At 39.6% G+C, this 18512-nt stretch overlaps 2 protein-coding genes across 3 annotated transcripts in view; one reads left to right on the plus strand and one right to left on the minus strand.

Moving 5' to 3' along the window:
- Positions 1–8684, plus strand: part of LOC117429229 (Bardet-Biedl syndrome 4 protein-like) — a 28121-nt gene extending 19437 nt beyond the window's left edge. The window contains exons 16-18 of the mRNA XM_058998529.1: positions 340–1358; positions 4976–5178; positions 8546–8684. Of these exons, the coding sequence (XP_058854512.1) occupies positions 340–488 (149 nt within the window). The 3' untranslated portion in view covers positions 489–1358; positions 4976–5178; positions 8546–8684. The remainder of the gene's footprint in view (positions 1–339; positions 1359–4975; positions 5179–8545) is intronic.
- On the minus strand, positions 1370–15393 carry LOC131700557 (ADP-dependent glucokinase-like). 2 transcript variants are annotated; one of them, XM_058998530.1, is made up of 9 exons: positions 15077–15393; positions 14978–15022; positions 14137–14410; positions 11965–12190; positions 10098–10160; positions 9594–9714; positions 8594–8790; positions 5923–6021; positions 1370–5400 (listed from the first exon to the last, which is right to left on the minus strand). In XM_058998530.1, the coding sequence occupies exons 3-9, from the start codon at positions 14367–14369 to the stop codon at positions 4846–4848; spliced, it is 1494 nt and encodes a 497-aa protein (XP_058854513.1). In that variant the 5' UTR covers positions 14370–14410; positions 14978–15022; positions 15077–15393; the 3' UTR covers positions 1370–4845. The 2 variants fall into 2 exon arrangements, with proteins under 2 accessions (XP_058854513.1, XP_058854514.1); XM_058998531.1 differs by having other exon boundaries at positions 1370–5397; positions 15077–15391.
- Positions 15394–18512: the final 3119 nt, after the last annotated feature.

Consider the following 18512-nt stretch of genomic DNA (forward strand, 5'->3'; position numbering starts at 1 on the left):
AGGGGTCAGTCTTGATGTGTTCATTTTATACCTCCAATAATGGGAAACGATATGTAATATTCATATTGAGAGTTGAAATCACCTACAACAAAACTGCTTTTTCTGTAGCACTGGGTGTGCAAGGAGGGTCAGCAATGAAGTGGTCAATATGAAAAGATTCAGTAAAATGCAGGTCACCTTAATAATAAATATATATATATATATTAATTTTAGTTCTCAAATGTATAGAAACAACACGCCCACCCCATTTGCACAGCTGTCAGTCAGAAATGCACTGCCCCCAAGACATCAAGATTCAAAGCAAGCTGTGTCTCGGGTTTGGTTTGTTCTGTTCATCAGGTGGTGGAGCTCCGATCCAGCAGAAGTCCCCCTCTCTGCCCCTGGAGTCAGAGCCCAGTGCCGAGGCTGCCCCAGAGGAACCCACCTCCCCCACTGAAACCAAGGACAAGAAGAAAGAGAAGAGGAAATCCAAGCCGCTGGCTGAGTAGAAATCCACATCAAGGAAAGTCATATTCTGCTGCACAGGAGTGGCTAGCAACAAGCCTGTCTGTCGTTTTTTTAAAAAAGGATCCTTGGTGTGGTTTGTTTTGCACGGATGCAGTTAATTATTTAATGTGCACAATTCTGTACTGCGTGCAATACTCCACTGCAGATGTGCAAAGCAAGGCAGCCATGTCAAAGTTATTAAAAAAAAAAAATGGAAAGGTAAAAACATTAGACCCTTTTGTGCAGCCGAATGGAGGAATAAACCTGTACATTAATGATGGCATTTTCACAAGAGGGTTACACAACCATTTCTGCTAGGTATATTGTACAATATTTGATCAATGGTTGTTTACAGGGAATGGGTTTTTACCAATCAGCTTTCTTCTTATTTATTTTCACTTGCTGGTACAAAAAAATGCTCATAACCATTCTATTTTGTTTAACTCACATTAGTTGTTACTCTGCAAGCGTAGTGATTTTAAATCTGTTTCTTTCATGGGACCTTTTTTTTTTTTTTTTTAATGCAAAAAAAAAAAAAAGCAGCTAGTTTTGTTTTAAATAAAGTGTTCAGTTGTATACAAGTGCAAATGCCTGCCTTTAATGTTTTAAAATTTTTACCTATTTCATTGTTTATCTGAGGAACATTAAATGCTTCAGGCTGCTAAACTGCATATTTATTTCAAGAGCCTACTTGCATCTACATACACCCTATTCACGGCGTTCTGTTGCAGTAAAAAAAAGTATTTAAGTTAGTTTCTTGTGATAACTTTGTCTTTATTATTTTGTCATGGCAGTGAAGCATTAGGAAGTGGGAGGATTCCTGGCAGATGCATCATCTTTTTGGATCTTGAGACTTAGAAAAGCATGCACGGGTAACAAAAGCTTTAAGTTTAAAGAAAAACTTTATTGGACTCAAATATTAAAACAAACAAACAACAAAACCCCAGCAAACTTAAATACTCCCAATATGCAAGTAGAGGTTTAAGATATTCAACCAGTATACTGAGACAGGACCAGCTACTCTGAACAGAATGTCCTCCAGTTCTTTCAGGATTATAAACCAAGGATTATGTATTCATACTTTAGGAGACAAGCTTTAAGACATTTTTATAACACCCCTTAAAGAATTTAAAATGATAATGTAGGATTTTTAGAAAAAAGAGTTCTACTTTATAACATTTCTCTTGCTGTTATGCAACACCAAATTGCATTTTAAATTGATTATGTATATACTTTAACACAATCTGTTATATTGCACTCCTGTTGAATATTGCAATACAAACATTTTTCATAGTGTTTCTTAAATCCAATCAGTCAGTCACAAACTGGGGTCTGCTGAAAATACACTGAATTTACCTAAAAACAGTAGATTGGCAAGTCAGGTAATTAAACCTGTAACTGAATGTAGAAGCATTATAGTTTAAAAAGCAAAAGGCTGGGACCCAGTCCCATACTGAGATTGTAAGTTAACGCAAATAAACTAGTTCCCAAGTTTTCCCTGTACCTCATCCAGTATATTTGCAAAGCCTGCATTGATCACATCTAAGAATCCACTGTGCATTTTATTATTTATTTAAAACTGCTGTAACCAAAACAATTATAATAAATTCAGAGATGGTAGGGAAATCATTGTAACATATCTGAAGTTATTTGATATGTCTGGTTAATTCCTACATGGGCAAGTTTCAACAAATAACTCAGATATTTAATACTCTGTACACATCAATGCCAGAGGAAGAGAATTCAGTACTTGCCAATATTCAGTCACAAAGAGGCATATTCAACATTGCATAGACATCCTTTTAAGGCCCTGTCCACACTACATAACCAATCTCAAGAACCATACTTGAAACGGTTCCAATTAATCCAGCTCAAAGCGGCCACACTGAAGTATCGTTTCATGTTTAGTCAGGCTTAATGCGTCCACACACTATTAGAATAGTTCAGTTACAGTTCCTAGCAGCGCAATGAACAGTGGAAATTAATGATATAGTACCCCACCATGCACTGTATTTTATTTTAAATGCTCCATATTAAGAGGTCCATATTGCTAAAAAGATATAAAACAAGTATTTTGGAAAAAGTAAATGTTAACACACACAAGTAGGGCTTGAAGTTTTCAGGTTTTATTTTTACTCAGTTAAAACAAATTGAGCTGATTCTGTTTCATAATTAAACTCAGAAAAAGCTGTTCATTACAAAACAATCTTTGTTTTTACCTTCATATCTTGCCTGAGCCTAATTGTGGTCCCCTTAATTAATTTCAAACAGAGCTGATAAATTACATGAACTGTTCATCCCCGATCCTACTTTTAACTTGCATTTCATTTTTGCAGTCGCCTAGTTTAACGTTGTGCTTTTGTTATTTTCCCCACTAGTTTAACAGAGATGTCCTGACAGTGTTTTTTTTTTTTTTTAAAGTATAAAAAATGAATACCCATTGCGGAGTGTACACTGATAGCATATCACAAAGCATTATGGGATATTGGAGGATACAGCGTCCACACTTATGATAAACCGTACTACCTGATGTGATCTAATTAGAACAGGTGGTCTCGAGTACGGTATTAAACACTGCATATTGTAGACAATAACCGTATTTAGCACTTTTAAGCTGGTTTAAAGTAATATGGTTTAAAGGCATAGTGTGGACAGGGCCTTAAAATCACCCTCCCAAATAATTAGCTCTCTGGCACTGCTAAGTGCCAATCACAACTTTGGTAGCCTTTCTACATGCATATGCATAGTCTACAAAACAAATGGCTCCACAAAATGTTTGGTAATTTATAATGACTTATTTCCATAGGAGTGATGCTACTTCTGTGTTAGAACACTTTTTTAAAGACATACAGACAGTAAAGTGAGAATTAGTGAAAACAAAATGACATTTTGTTATGGTATGATTGCACATTAAATTTCCACTTACTTGTTAGCCTCCACCACATAACATGCTTTTTATACATATATACAAAAAACATGTTTTAGTGATAGAACGTTGACTGCAGTTCCCAAATGTCTTCAGTGCAGGTAAGGCACAGGCAGTGCTGGCTTATCCACATAGTGCTTCACCAAAGTTCCTTAACTTTGACCTTGTGGGACTGCTCTCTGCTGGTGAATGAGGGTAGTACAGTCTCCAGGAGCACAAATGATAAAATCTAGGTTCACCAAATAGTCACTATTGTGGTGAATCTTGGAGATGAGCTTAAAGCACTTACATTTATTTCACACACTGTTGTTCTATTGGACTTAAAAGTGACTAAATCTATTAGGATGTTACACAACTCAAATTGTGGGCTTTAAAAAGTATTATTGTGCCTCATATACAATATCTTACTAACCAGTACAAGCTGCAGCAGTTGCATAATTTGGAAGAACCTGATCACAGGTTTTGCATGTTAAAATCTGGGTCAGATGAAAATTATGGTTTTCTGTAGCCATATCCTCCCCTGATACAATGACATTATTTGTCTTTTTTTGACATTATCTTTTTTCAGATTCATATTTTCTTTGATAAAAGTTATAGTCACTCTGATGCAGGGCTGTCAAACTCAATTTTGACGAAGGGCCGTTACCTAATTTGATATTTGGTGTGCGCATCACTTACTTTTGTTAAGTTTTTTTTTTTTTTGATTGTATATTAGAAGAACGTGATTTGCCTCAGGCCAGTAAACTGCATACCAAGATAAAATTACAGTTTGACTTTTGAAATAAAAACGAGCAGGACATTTATTTCTTAAGCCCCTTTTGCATTGATCCCAGATGCTCTCTATTCTTCCAGTTGTTTGTTGGAATACATACCCAAGACCCAAACTCTCTTATTCAGCACCATCTGTGCCTGGAAGGTTCTGCAATGTCTTTGACTTTAACAAAATGCTAAATTCTGTGTACACTATAAACACGCCTCATCCTTTTCCATTAAAAAAGGCACCTTATTAAATACACAGCCATTTGTTTTCATAACAGCAAATCAGCATAAGCAAAATATCACTTATTTTTAATTGGTTAACATTAAGGCAATGCATGTGTCTCTATTGAAGCCAAATTAGAAATACATTTTCGGGTGTACCCGAGTAGACTGCTCAACCCTGAATATCTGGAGTATGCCATATTCAGAAACAAGTGCTATTGCTCATTAAAGTGCGATTTCCCATTGTGAAAAAACCATAAGCACGTAAGTGTTGCCTCTGAATACAGGTACTGTACACATTTGACACAAAAAAAGACAAAACCACTCAAGATTATTTCAATTAAGTAGGGAAACCTTATGCTATCCGATTGTCGGAGACCCTTTGTTGTAGCATGGCCCAAATGGTACTGAATAAGACAGTCTGCACTTAGTATTTCCATTCCAACAGTCGGTTACTGCTCAGCCATTTCGGAGTACAACAGTCCCTCTGCTGAAATGGCATCCCCCAGCCCAACTGTCCGAAGTGGGTTTTTACAAACTAAAACAGGCGTGAGGTAAAAGGAGACATTTTCTCTGTGCCAGACTACCACAGGCTCGGACGGATTTAAAGTCAACGTCTGTCCTGGCTCGTCCCGGGAGGTGTGGAACTCCAGGGGGGCTTTGAGGACCACTCTGTTCACGTCGATCTCCTGTGTGCCGCAGGCCTGGCTCCCAGCCACCCTGGCGCCAGCAGACACGGCAGACACCTGGTTGGCCCAGAAGCCATCGACTGTGGCCAGGATGTGGTAGGTAAGGGTGTGGAAGTGGATGCGAGTGAGATCAGCCTCAGACTCCAGGTCAGTGCGGCCGTGCTGCTTGAGGATCCATAAGAGTATGTCACTGACCTGACCAACATCAGGGATGCTGCTCCAGGAGGGCAGCTGGGAGTGGGGGCCTAAGCCCGCCTGCGAGATGAATAGCAACTCCTGCTCGTTCAGGCCGATGGAATTCACTATAGGCAGAACCTGCTAACAGCACATAAAGGGAATGTCTGTAAGACTGAAATCAGAAACATCTTCCTTGTCTTTTAAAAAAGCAGGTGTTTCACCAAGGCAATCCGGCCATGCTATACAGAGTTTTCACAAACCATTGCCCCAGAACCAGTTCTTACCAAGCCACTAAAATGGCAGGCCCTGTTTATTTAGCATCTGGCATGATATTTAAATGGACGCTTTTAGGACTCAAATAATCTGAAACAGAAATGGTCTTTTGAAAATCTTTTTAAAAAAGTCATTAAGTGACTACTTCCATGAGCAATCAGGCTCAAAAGCATAGCTGTATTTTATTATGTACCAGAAAAATATAGTAATAGGTAAGAGACCACAATACCTTCTATTCAAAACACTCTCTACTGAGATCCTGTATCTGTTGTTCTGTGGAGTTACTACTCGTCACCTACCTAAAAATAGCCAACAAACTGAAGAGCTTTTCAACAGCCTCCCCTGCTCTCCTCCTCTAGTCAGATTCCTCAGTTAAACCTACACATTTACCTCTTGCATGATGCTGTTCATGTAGTCTGTGTCTGTCATGCTGGCCAGCTCCAGGTGGATAGGGACCTCATTGGGGATGTCCGAGATGGTTACCACAGCCTAGAAAACAACAGCTGACATCAGAATGCAATCACCAGCCACCACTTGGATCGGCTCCTTGGAGGATAGACGTATAAGATTTTCAAAATGAAAATGTTTTTTTTTGTTTGTTTGCCTTACTGAATCATGTAACAAAAAGCAGGTGGCACATTTGCACCATCATAATAGGATAACTTGTTTTGAATCTCAGTATTACTTGAGCCACTTTGTTAATATAACACCAACTGTATTTGTTATGTGCTTGCAGTCCGATCATTATTGCTAGGACCCCTTGGTAATGTACAGCATCCTAAAAAAAGTGTTGCAGCATCACTGCTGGTAAATACTGCTTGGAGGTGAGACATCTTTTTTGTCCATTTTATACAACTCGGATCACTTTCTTACTAAATATAGTATTCCCAAATAGATAATTGTCCCCTCAAAAAAAAAAAAAAAGAAAAAAAAAGAAGCAAGATGTCCAACAAATGCGACTCAAACACACTGTGCTGGTGTGTTTTTTGATTGAACAGGTTATCAGTACAGATAAATGGTGCTTAATTGAGGATATCTTTTTTCACATCTTTGTGCTCTGCTGCAATGTTATAACTAGCCCTGTGCATGGGTGGAATGTACATTTACTATACAGGGCGGAACTATATGAACATAATTTTGACATTTTATTTAACATCATGTAATCAAAGAAACTACAAAATGATATTGCAAAAGTCTACTGGAAGCCATAATAGTAGTATAGTATTTCATGTTACATTTTAAAATGTCAAATTTTTTCCAGTTCTTCATTAAGTATATGGAAAACTACAAAGCGGTATGTAATTCAATAACTTAACATTACTCAGCAGGTTTCATTCGACTTTATGAAGCAAAATTAGTTAATTCTATAGGGTGATGCACAACTTTTGGCCATAGCTGTAATATCAATGCCATTTAAGAGAGTAAAATCCTTAAAATAATGTAAAATAATGCTTGCACAGGGAAATTGGCCCTTTATGTTTTGAAGCATCTTATGTTTTTGACAATTGTATTGATTTAAACAAGGGTGGTCCTTAGAAATATCAAGAGCTGTAGTGCCTCTATTTTCTGGCATAGGAGTTTTCTTTATTACCAGCAATTTTGTGCCTGTTTTTTTACATCACGTATATGTGGTTTTGATAGATGCAATCAGTAACCTCCACCGACCAAAACGATACTATGTTTGATTACACCGCTGGGGTTAAGTGGGTCTGGTGGGTCCTCCCTTACCCTTGATTACAGTCCCCTGGTGTTTCGGCATGGATGAAATATGGGCTGGGCTCATGATTCCACACCCAAACAACATTTGTTTTAAGCATTTGTTTTCCTACTCAAATACTTTTTGAAGACAACACATTGTCACACGTGACAGAGAGAAGGGTACCAATGTAGATATCGTGTGACCTTGATGTGGGGATTGACTGAGAGCAGCGTTCTCAAACTTTAGAGGTCCAGGACCCCCTTTTGTGGAGAGGACTCCTAATTGTCAGGTAGCCGTACATCAACAGAAATGGAAAACATTTCTAGAATACTTGCCAGGCCTGGGTGTTCTTGGCACACAAACAATAAAAAAAGCAATTGTATTTTTTAGTAACCTGTACTTTAAAATAGCTGTACATTTTACATTTCTGATTTTTTTGTTTTTTTATTTTATTTTAAGAGATTGCTGCTTTCCAATTCCTTCATGACCTGACCTAGACAAATACTAATTTTAAAGTTTGTTTCAAGGGCCTTCCTTAAAGAAAGAAATATGTGAAGCAAGTCATTGATGTAAGCAACCACGGTCCATTTAAACTGGAGTGACCCAATATCAATGTCATCCTTAACCCTTTGCGGTCCATTGTCGGACTGGGTCCGACATTGCAATTATTCCTCACAGGTCCTTTGTCGGACTGGGTCCGACATCATTATAGCAATGCAATAAACAGGTGTTTAGTCGTTTTTTCTCTGGAAAAAGCCGAGAAAACCATTCAATTGCCGAGTGGGAGCGACAGGAGCCGAGACAAGTCGAAAAAAAAAAAAAAAAAAAAGGCGTATCTCATGATTAGTCATACATGGTATCAGGTATCAGATAACGGGGCGTTCATAGTAAACAAGCTGGCTGAGTGCGTCAGCGCACAGAGACTATCATGGACATTTGCAGAGCTTTTTTCAGATGTTATAGTAATAAAATAATGACTTGGATCGCATTATTGAGGAGTTTGGTGATAAAACGAGTGATCCGGAGATGATCGATCGGTATGTACGACTATTATTATTATTATTATTATTTATTTCTTACATAGGTGAACGCTATAGCAAACGAAAGGGTGGGGCGGGGCTGGAGATGCCTAGTGAGTGCTTTGTTGATATGCAGGGCCATTTAAACCCGTTTGACTGTGAAAAAAAAATACTTTTAAACAGCGCGTATAAAATTAACTGCGCGTGTGAAAATTAATTAGACCTGGCGTGCCTGACGCGCAGTTAATAAATGGACTGCAAAGGGTTAATCAGCACTGCTCCTACTTGCACACAGAGCGCCAAGGTGCTGCTGGAAGGGGGTGTGTATAGGAGCCCTTCCCACCTCTTTGAGACGCTCCTCCCAGAGCTCCCTGCCCTGGCCCTCCATCATGTGCAGCCCGGACAGCACCACCAGCTGGGGCTGGAACTCTTCCATGCTCCCCACGAAGGTCTCCAGTGCACTCATCTCCCCGTTGGACGTGTCATGCGAAAAGATGAAGCGGTTTGCATTGGGCGCCTGCAATGAGCCCCACTTATCTCCTGGAATAAGGGGGAAGGAAAGAGAGTCAAGTCCTGCACTTTTTCACTAAATGGGAGTATTTTGTATAATGGATGTGTGACCGTGTTCTTGTACAAGTTGTTACATGTATTAAATCAGCCAGTACTCAATCACCCAGATTTTGGCTACTGACCAAGTAGCTCCCTATTCCACTAATAGTCACACACAAACTGCAGATAACTATTTACTAAGGGAGACATTCTGAAAGCTAGCAAGTTACTTGACACACACACAGTGCACAAGATTAAGAAATGATAACAAAAAAACAGAAGCAGTTCTACTGAATCATTTCCTTATAGGAATCAACAAGCTGCGTTTCAAATTCCAGTCAATATCATCCTTTTTTTTTTCTTTTGGTAAAGACACTCTTACCTTTTGTATATTCAAAGGCTGGGCTATAACTTTCATATACTATCAAAGAAGGAGAATGAAATGACAGTGAAACTTAATTTTTTCGATTTCACTGAATACATCCTGTACACACCTAAAGGTTTATTTTATCTCAGCAATCTCCAGAAGCTGCAGTTTATGAAGGAGTCACACCCACCATAATAGGAAAGTGTCGTTATGTCTGAAAGAATCCTATTGATTGCCATATTGACATGATGCCAAGCTATACATCATCTCAGCACACAATGGCTGATCAGCGTACTCACAGAAATTCTACAATCACATTTCAGAATGACGTGAAGGGCTTTCAGGTCATCAGTTAGAATCCCAAACAGTTTATGCAGAAAGACCAACACAGAATATCCCCCAAAGCGCTGTGTCTGGGTTACATTACCTGCCTTGTACTCCAGGATGAGGTGATACTCATCAGTCACCTGCAGAGACTCAGCCGGGACAATGATCTGATCAGCCAGCAGCTCGTGGAGTTTGGGTCCGACCGGCCCGCACAGCAGCACCTGGAGAACAAACAGAGGCAGAGAGGTCGGAACGCAGCTCGTCACAAACCTGGGGGTGGCATCTCTACACAGGCATAACAATCTGCGATACAGTTTGATCAAAACATTGGATCTAAACACTGCCGTCATTTGAATCAAAAACACTGCGCCTTGGCGCCTCTTGAGTGTTGAAGTCCTTTTTTTCATTAAAAGTAGTTAAAATGCCAGGGCTGATTTGTCATGTTTAAATGATGTCAGTATTTAGATCTACCACCATTGAAATCAAGTGAATTTACCCCACTGTTTAAGAATATATGTTTCTCCCATAACAATCAGAGTTCTGTTTGACAGCTTATAGCACAATAGAACTTTCCCTAGTCAGGGAAGGCAGAGAGCAAGCTTACCGTCACGTGGGGATTGGTTGCCAGCTTCTGACCAATCAGAGCTGCGTTTCCACCCACAAAGTGCTGAAAAAGAGAGGGTGGAAAGTTACTACAGAATGCCGACTGCAAATGAGCTCTCCCCAGATGGGGAGACATGTAAAAACATGTAAGGCTTAGTCAAATTTTAACCTCATGCAAGACTTTTTGTAATCAGTGTCTGAAGAGATCTTATGGGAAATTTCAGAGCTAGAGTTTTAAACATTATTATTATTATTATTTTGTTTATTTAGCAGACGCCTTTATCCAAGGCGACTTACAGAGACTAGGGTGTGTGAACTATGCGTCAGCTGCAGAGTCACTTACAACTACGTCTCACCCGAAAGACGGGAGGTTAAGTGACTTGCTCAGGGTCACACAATGAGTCAGTGGCTGAGGTGGGATTTGAACTGGGGACCTTCTGGTTACAAGCCCTTTTCTTTAACCACTGGACCACACAGCCTCCCGGACATACCATATCCTCAGACTCAGTTTAATTGAATTCACTGTCAGACTCGCATTTGGGATCTTTTTTCCTTGTTCTGCGGTTAGCCGTTTACTATACCAGTTAAGAGCTGCCACTTTCAAACCCCAGCAAAGCTACTGGCTTTTTGTTAGGGGTGAAAAGATGAATTCTGTATTGATGAATCATGACACTTCCTTGCATGATGCATAAAGTGATAGTGATACATGAGCAATATTGTACTACCTGAGGTCCACCAAATCGCGATGAATGAATTTATTTGATTTATATATGGATTTTACATCAATCAAATAAATACGAAATCAAGTCTTTTTTTATTGAAAGTGTACGATAATGTAAGCGTTAAACTGATATCATTCACACAAAAGGTTTATGACTGCTTTCACAGATCCTGACCAAGGCTAAGGTACTCCAAAATGAGTGGGAATCAGTATACAGGAAATCAGCTCAGAGTCTATTAACATACAACCTTTTTTTATTACAAATCACATGTCCTGCGATTGGAACCTGATACAAATCTACTGGAATAAATCTTTCACATTTCAGTCTGCAAAACTATGTACAAGCAGCATTAGCAGCAAGGAGGGGCTAACTTTCTTCAGGTAATAATTAACAGGATTAGGAGCGATTCACAAATTATGTAATTGCTGACAAGCATGCACAGTCACATTTTACCATCAATCAAAACCTCGCTTAATGCAATATTCATTCAAATTAATCAATTAGTTTTGTCCCAATGTATGCAATTAAAACAGAAGGGGAAACAAGGCTAATATAATGGCATTACCAACTTGGGAGTTACTCCTCCTGTAAAACAAATAAAACCATTCTGTTTGTTTCAACTGCATTTGACTTTAAAGCATTTCAGAATACTTCTTTAGTTAACAAAAGGAAAAATAGCGAGCACTTATCCAGTAATACAATACAATACTTCTAACCACCTTGTTTAGTGTGCTACTATCTGGCCCATGCTAAATCTGCTCTGAACTTGTTAATAGTTTTTTTTTTCTATTGCAGGACTGGGATTACTTTACCCTTGCAAACAGTTAAGACACCATTCCGCCTAACCATGCTGACAAATGAAAACAGGGATGGAAATAAGACTCGCATTGCATAGCAGTTTGATCCATTCCTGATTTTACTTGGAGCTTAATAAGACACACCTGGGCTTGTTAGCTACACACTGGGGCTAATCAAGCTTGTATTAAAACCTGAAATGGGTGAAACTGCTACGTAACAGGAGTCTTATTTCCAACCCTGGAATGCACGTTTTTTTCCTGCCCAGATCACTATTTGGACCATAATCAATCTGCACATCTTTTTAGATAAATTGAACAGACCCTGCAGTGTAAGCAAGTCCCCCGTTACCTGAGCGCCGGGATACTCGGATGCCGCCTGGGCTATCCGCTGAAACGACTCCTTGTCACTGTAGAATCGCTCGGCGGCCGCCCCCTTTTTCATGTAGTGGATGAAGGTTTCTTTGAGGTCCTCTTTGGAGTGCAGGACCTCGTGATCCACCCCTGTGCCGGGATTGATAGCGAGCGCTTGGAGCAGCCCCACCCCGGTTACCACCACGTCCACGCAGGTGTTCACTCTGAAGGAGTCACACAGGGAAATGGGTTAAAGTGGCTGTAGATCTTACCCGCCGTGCACTTCAGGGATGGAAATAAGACTCCCACTGCCATCTAGAAAGGGGGCGGTGCTACAGTACACCAAGTCATCGCTCCAGAGGGAAAGCGATGTGGCAACCGCAGATTGGAGGAGAAACGGCTGCACTCGCTAACCAAGGGGGCGTGGCTAGGTGATCTGTTCCTTTGTTTATGGTTAAGAGAAACGCTAAAGGAAGGCTAACATGATCCGGCGCTGTCAAGGCCACCACAAACCCAGATAACACTTCACCGTTGTTCATGGATAAATGGTATTTTCACCACTGTGGACTTGTGATCGTGTGTGTGTTTAATACAGTGTACATTATTTCGGGACTGTAACCCGTAGTTTAAACAGATAGTAAATGGTCATTGCAGTCACTTGTTTGTCATTACCTGCGCACTGCAGCCACTTTGCCACAACAGGTCAGTGTAGGTTCTCCATCAAACAGGATATCTGGTGCTACACAAGGTTAAAGAAAGCTCTCAGTTTGCTGGCCTTGAAGAAGTTGTGTTACATTTCACCCAAGCAGTGTCTTTGGGGTCAAAGGATGTTCCTTGCAGCTGGCTGGTTAGTGACAAGGAAGACTGATAGGGACAATTGCATTCTTCAAGTGAAATGACCAAGGAAGTGCTACCTGAAAGCAAGGCATGGCAATTTTAACTTAATGTAGCACCCGATATGTTTTAAAATGAAAATACATGCTTGCTATAATATGTGTTTTTCAAAACTGCATGCAAGACCTATGTAGCGAATGAAAGTGCACAATAGAAAAGATTTATGGATTTTTTTTGTTTGCTACAACTAAGATGGAACTATAATTCTGTACAAGGCACACAATCACACGCAGCACTACTAGGATGAACCTAGGAAGGCTGTGGCGGGGGCTACTAGACTGGAGTACTCTGTGTTTTTCAAAGATTATGGGTAGCCATTCTAGGGGGAATCTAAATTTGTAAAAAATGGTTCTGTGGGCTGCTCAGTTTTAACACAAAGCTCCTCAAACTTAAGTTAATTCTGTTACCATCCATGCATTATAATTAGGGCTTCTGTTTTTCGGTTTTTATTAATTGTATTATTAAGTGTTTATTTTTTAGCTATTTTCGAGTTTTATGTAAATCGTTTTTTTTCTGGGCTTTCGTTTACTGTATGAAATTAGTGTTTTCGGTTATTTTCCAAAATGCTTGAGCGTTTTTTTCTGTCAAAATATATAACAGTAGTAACTCGACAGTACTTGCACACTTAAGTTGTACTTTCTTTCCATTGCTGTCTTCCACAGCGAAATCCCTATGGTCACGGGCACATTCTTCTGAGGTTTTTGTGTGTAGGCATTTTTGTACATTTCGTCACAATTCTGTTTTAAATCCTTCTGTATCTTAACTGTAATACAGCTTTAAATCCCGCTAATAAGCCTCCATTCCTGATCGTAATCTCGTTTTAAATCTCGCAAGCAGTCTCCAATAGAAATGTAGGAATGTGCTGTCACTCAGTAGGATTTAAAGTATTCAGAACGAATCAATGATAGATACAAGTCAGGAAGGCAGGACATTTTCTAGCACCACTGGGAAATGTATTATTATTTTTGTTGGTTTTATTATTATGTAGGTTTTTATTTTTAATGGGAAAAGGGTAAAGTCAACGTGAATTGATTAACCATTTCCACAGTTTTTACAGTGTTTATTGGCTATCCACCGATTTCATTTTTTTGTATCGGGGGTGTATATAATTAAAGCTACATTTAACTTATAATGGTGTAACTCCATCTGTGGATCTGGTCCATACAAGCTCTTGTGGTTTATTATGCCACCAGAACCCCTTGATGGAACTGCAGCTTTTTTATGTACAATACAGTTGGGTGTGAAATACTCTTCCTTATATAATACTAATACTTACCCCACAGCCACTCTGGTCCACTGCGTGGCTGGAGCAGTGATGAGTGTGTCCCAGGCTGAGGAGATGGTCTGCTCAATGGTAGCAGTGCTGGAGCTTCCCTGAAGGCAGCTGGACAGGGACTGCAGGGATGTGGTGAGGTAGCGCACAGCCAGCTCTGGAAATGCAGGGTTGGAGTGGTAGAAGTAGCCAATGCTTACTGCCAGCAGCACAGCTGCAAACGCTTGTCGCCACATCCTCCGATCAGACCTGGTCCTTCTGCAGCTGGGCTTTTTACCTGAAAGGGCATCACAAGAAAACGGGGATTAAACTGCAGCAGTAAGACGCAATAATTCAACACAAGCAAAATAAAAGAATTAAAATGAATTGGCAGTTTCTAGGCTTTCAAAATAAAATAATGAAATGCGCACGGAAGCCCATCGAATTTCGAAATCTAATGTGGAACATCAAATTGAATTAACCGAGTTGGGGAGAAAGAAAAAAAGTGGTTATAACTGCCTAATCAAAACACAAAACCATTAACCCCCAAGGGTTTTATTAAATTATACACTTGCGTGAAGCACAGAATATGCATAAACACAAAATGACGAACCCCCAAGGGTTTTATTAAATTATACACTTGTGTGAAGCAATGATAACTACAGTAACCGACACCACCACTTCGTTAAATTCAGTTGTTGTACAAGTAAGTTATACTACTGGTATAGCTAGCTATTGCTATGCCATTGTAACTGTTTAGTGAACAATGAAAAAAACATACACAAGGTGCATTACCGTATAAAAAACACAGAGACTAAAAATATTACTAAATGCATGTATTTATTCACAAGTGTTTGGGCTTTACCTGGAGTCGAGACTGGTCTGGCCGAGCCTGAACGCGGGATGCAGTGCAGTGAACTTACGTTTTCAGACCGGCCGCCACGTCTGAATCTTAGGCGGTCGGGTTTCTTAGTCGCGTTGTGGCGTACACGGAGCCCTCTTCACAGAATTTACTACTAATATCTGGATCACCCAGTATTGAAGAGTCCGCGCTGCCAACCCTAAATGGCTTGCTGCGATTTTTCATAAATCTGTGCGTGTTAACTGCCCGGCCGCAGAGGAATAAGGCGTGATTATGTTTTGAGAATAGGAATAATACCCGGAAGATGCACAGGACGAAGCAGAGGACTACAGGTTAATTGCTGAGAGGTGTGTAAGGACTACGGTATTAAAATGTGAGCACAGTATTTCATTTTAGCAAATACATATGTATTCTAAAACTATAGTGTACCTATGTTTCCAATCGTATACTTTGTATTATGCAACACATTTGACTTATATTTGGTTGTTCATTTGAGTTTGTGTTTACCATACACCCCTTCACGTGGTGTAGTCCGAAAAGGGGGGGGGGGGGGGGAAGAAAGAACCAATCAGAATTGTTAGATTTTTCGGTTTACATTAGCAACTGTGCCTGCGTTTAATTGTATCAAGTAAATGTGGTGGGGAATTTCAGGTTTGGGGTGCGCATAGTTTTTATGGGTAGGCTATGGTTGTAAGGTAGTAATACTATTGCACAGAGACACTGTGTCCAGTGTTAATAAGGGGTTCAAATGCTTGGCTCCAGTGGGCGTGGTCTCTCTTAGTACAGCCAGGGATGTCATTCAAGTAAAGAGTCAGACTTGTGCAGCCCATCGTCACAAAACCGTGCAGCAAAGGACAACTTTTCTATTGTGTTGAGCTGTTAACGTAAGCTTACAGTATGACACACAGTGTACCTTTTGCCCAGGTAACTTGAATGAATAGCTGAAACTGCAACCTAACGGAAGCTGTCAATTATACCCTCGCACACATACACAGACACAGCACTGCTCGACACACGGTAGAAAATGATGGTACATGTGAACAATATGCAGGGTTCAGGGGCAACCCTACGTTTAACCTTTCATCGTCTTTGAAGACACATTTAACTACAATTTCATAATACACATTGAAGCTAGTCAAGATTATTTCCAAAATCTGCCGTTTGAGAAATAATCAACTGTAATAATTTAATTCTGACACCAGAGGGTGCTGGTTCCTATTTTCAATATCAACATCTGTCCAAAATTTTAAAATATATATATATATATATATATATATATATATATATATATATATATATATAAATGAATAAGGACGTCTGTAGTGACCACTCTGAGAATGACACTCCCTGTCTATACAGAGAGTGTAGTCACAGAGCCCATAGGGGTGCTTTTTCCTTGTCGTTCGGAGGTTTCAATCAGTATGCTGTTCTGTGCCATGTGCGTCAGTTGCTGCCTCCATTCCTGGCAGCACTGTGCTAACAGCTGGTGGGAGCTGCTTCCTTGCAAGGGCGTCTCCTGGTGATAAGCTCTTAAAGCTGCACTGACGTTGCTCTTGTTGGCATTTTAAGGCATACAAGGTTTATTCAGCAGGCTGTCTGTGCCGGACAAGACAGACCTGCTAAAGAGCTGGCTTTTCCACAACACACATGCTAGTTAAAGCTAGGATATGTTACTTAGGGGCAGACCATGTCCCTTGTGGTCCTCGGGTGAAAGTTTTGACAATGTGAAGAACATTATGTTTATTCCCTCATTTACTACATTAACACTGTGTAAAGCTCAAATTGTGTGGTGGGTTAAGACAGCTAGGCTGTAAACAGAGGAAATATGATCAAATAACCATTAGAGAAAAGACATCTCTGTAGTTTTACACACACACACACATAAATATATATACTCATGAAATGTTTATTGTTTAAATATATATAATGTATTTATTTATTTCTTAGGGTTAACCAACTTTTCAGCTTTTTTATTTTTATGTTTTATTTTTTATTTTATAGCCCTAATACGATTACAGCAAAAGCAGCCTCATCTTACCAAAAACACAATTATATCCAAAACAAACCCACAAACTAGCAGGCCCCAAACAGCACTGGTGTCAAACTTGAACAAGCCTCAAGCTGCCCCCAGTCTATCCACCAGCATTCCTTTTACAAAATGCAGAGATTGTAATCCCTGCATTTCACCTGTTCTGCCCATCATTGACAAGCACAGGCTGCTACCTCTTGCTCCACAGAGAAAAGGCTTAAGAGGTTACTTAGATACTGAAAGCAGAAGGATAAAGATCCACCCATGCAGCTATCATTTAAACAATTTAGCATATCTTATTGAGAATATCTGATTCTGGAGTTTATATTAACATTATTTAACATACCTTATTGAGAATATCTGATTCTGGAGTTTATATTAACATTATTTAACATACCTTATTGAGAATATCAGATTTTTCAGATATAATGTGGTGTCTGTGTACGTTTACTGGATAATATATCATTCTGAACTGAACTGTGCTGACGGCTGTATGTTACTGACAGGCTTGTTATTATCATTATGCTAGCATATTAATTGTCATTAAATTCATCTCAGAAGAGAGACACTTCTTTGACAGCCATCACTTCTTAATACAGCGTTTCTTCACCAAGAGCCCAGGTTAGCACCTTCAAACGTGTTTCATTAGGATAAGTACAGCATGGTGTCCCAGAGTTTTTAATTGAAATCTTTTACTGCAGCACATGGAGGTGTGACTGTCAGTGGAAGGGAGATACACAAAGATGCTCAGGGGATTAGGAGCAAGAGAATAAAGAGTAATCATGCTCACTTTTTTGCTAAGTTAAGACAGTCAACAGGGTATCCTTATTCCCAAACCTAATGTTGGCGACTATTTCAGAAAGCTAATGATATGATATCTCTGTCCTTCACTTTAATTGGGCTTCCAAATCTAAAAACAGGACACCTCATCCAATTTGCATAAACAAACGTCACAAAGGCTCCCATTCACAACACAGAGCAACCTGCCACTGAATGACTAGGCCCATTGAGGTCAGACTCTACAGGAGCAGCACGTAACTGACTATTTCATTACAATCCAGAACCTTATAAAAGAAAAATCACTTGTCAGACATAGGCTACTGTATAACGGTGGTAAAAAAACGTCAGCCTCTGAAGACTGTTATCTCCTAATTAAATCATGAAAGGTGTAATGAATTGTTGTACCTTGGTGCTGTATCAGAGCTGTGTAATATATATTCGAGATTCATTGAGTTGCCATTGCTGGTTATCTTGTGATCTGCTAATGGCTCTGCTGGGGTTGATTGAGGGTAAAACAATGAGGTTATGAAGGTACACTAATAGTATTTGTGTATTTTTTGTAAGGGCATTTGTGTTAGTAGATCAGTTCACCATTAGATAAGATGCAGTCAATGCTGTGGTGTCTCAAGCATGTTAACAGTAAAATGTAGTTCTACAGTGACTGACAGAGTTCCTTTGTAACAAAGTCTTTCTGTATGCTGATCGCTGCAATTGATTTTAGCAGGACAT

The sequence above is a fragment of the Acipenser ruthenus genome, chromosome 24 (assembly GCF_902713425.1).
Source record: "Acipenser ruthenus chromosome 24, fAciRut3.2 maternal haplotype, whole genome shotgun sequence".
Lineage (NCBI taxonomy): Eukaryota > Metazoa > Chordata > Actinopteri > Acipenseriformes > Acipenseridae > Acipenser > Acipenser ruthenus.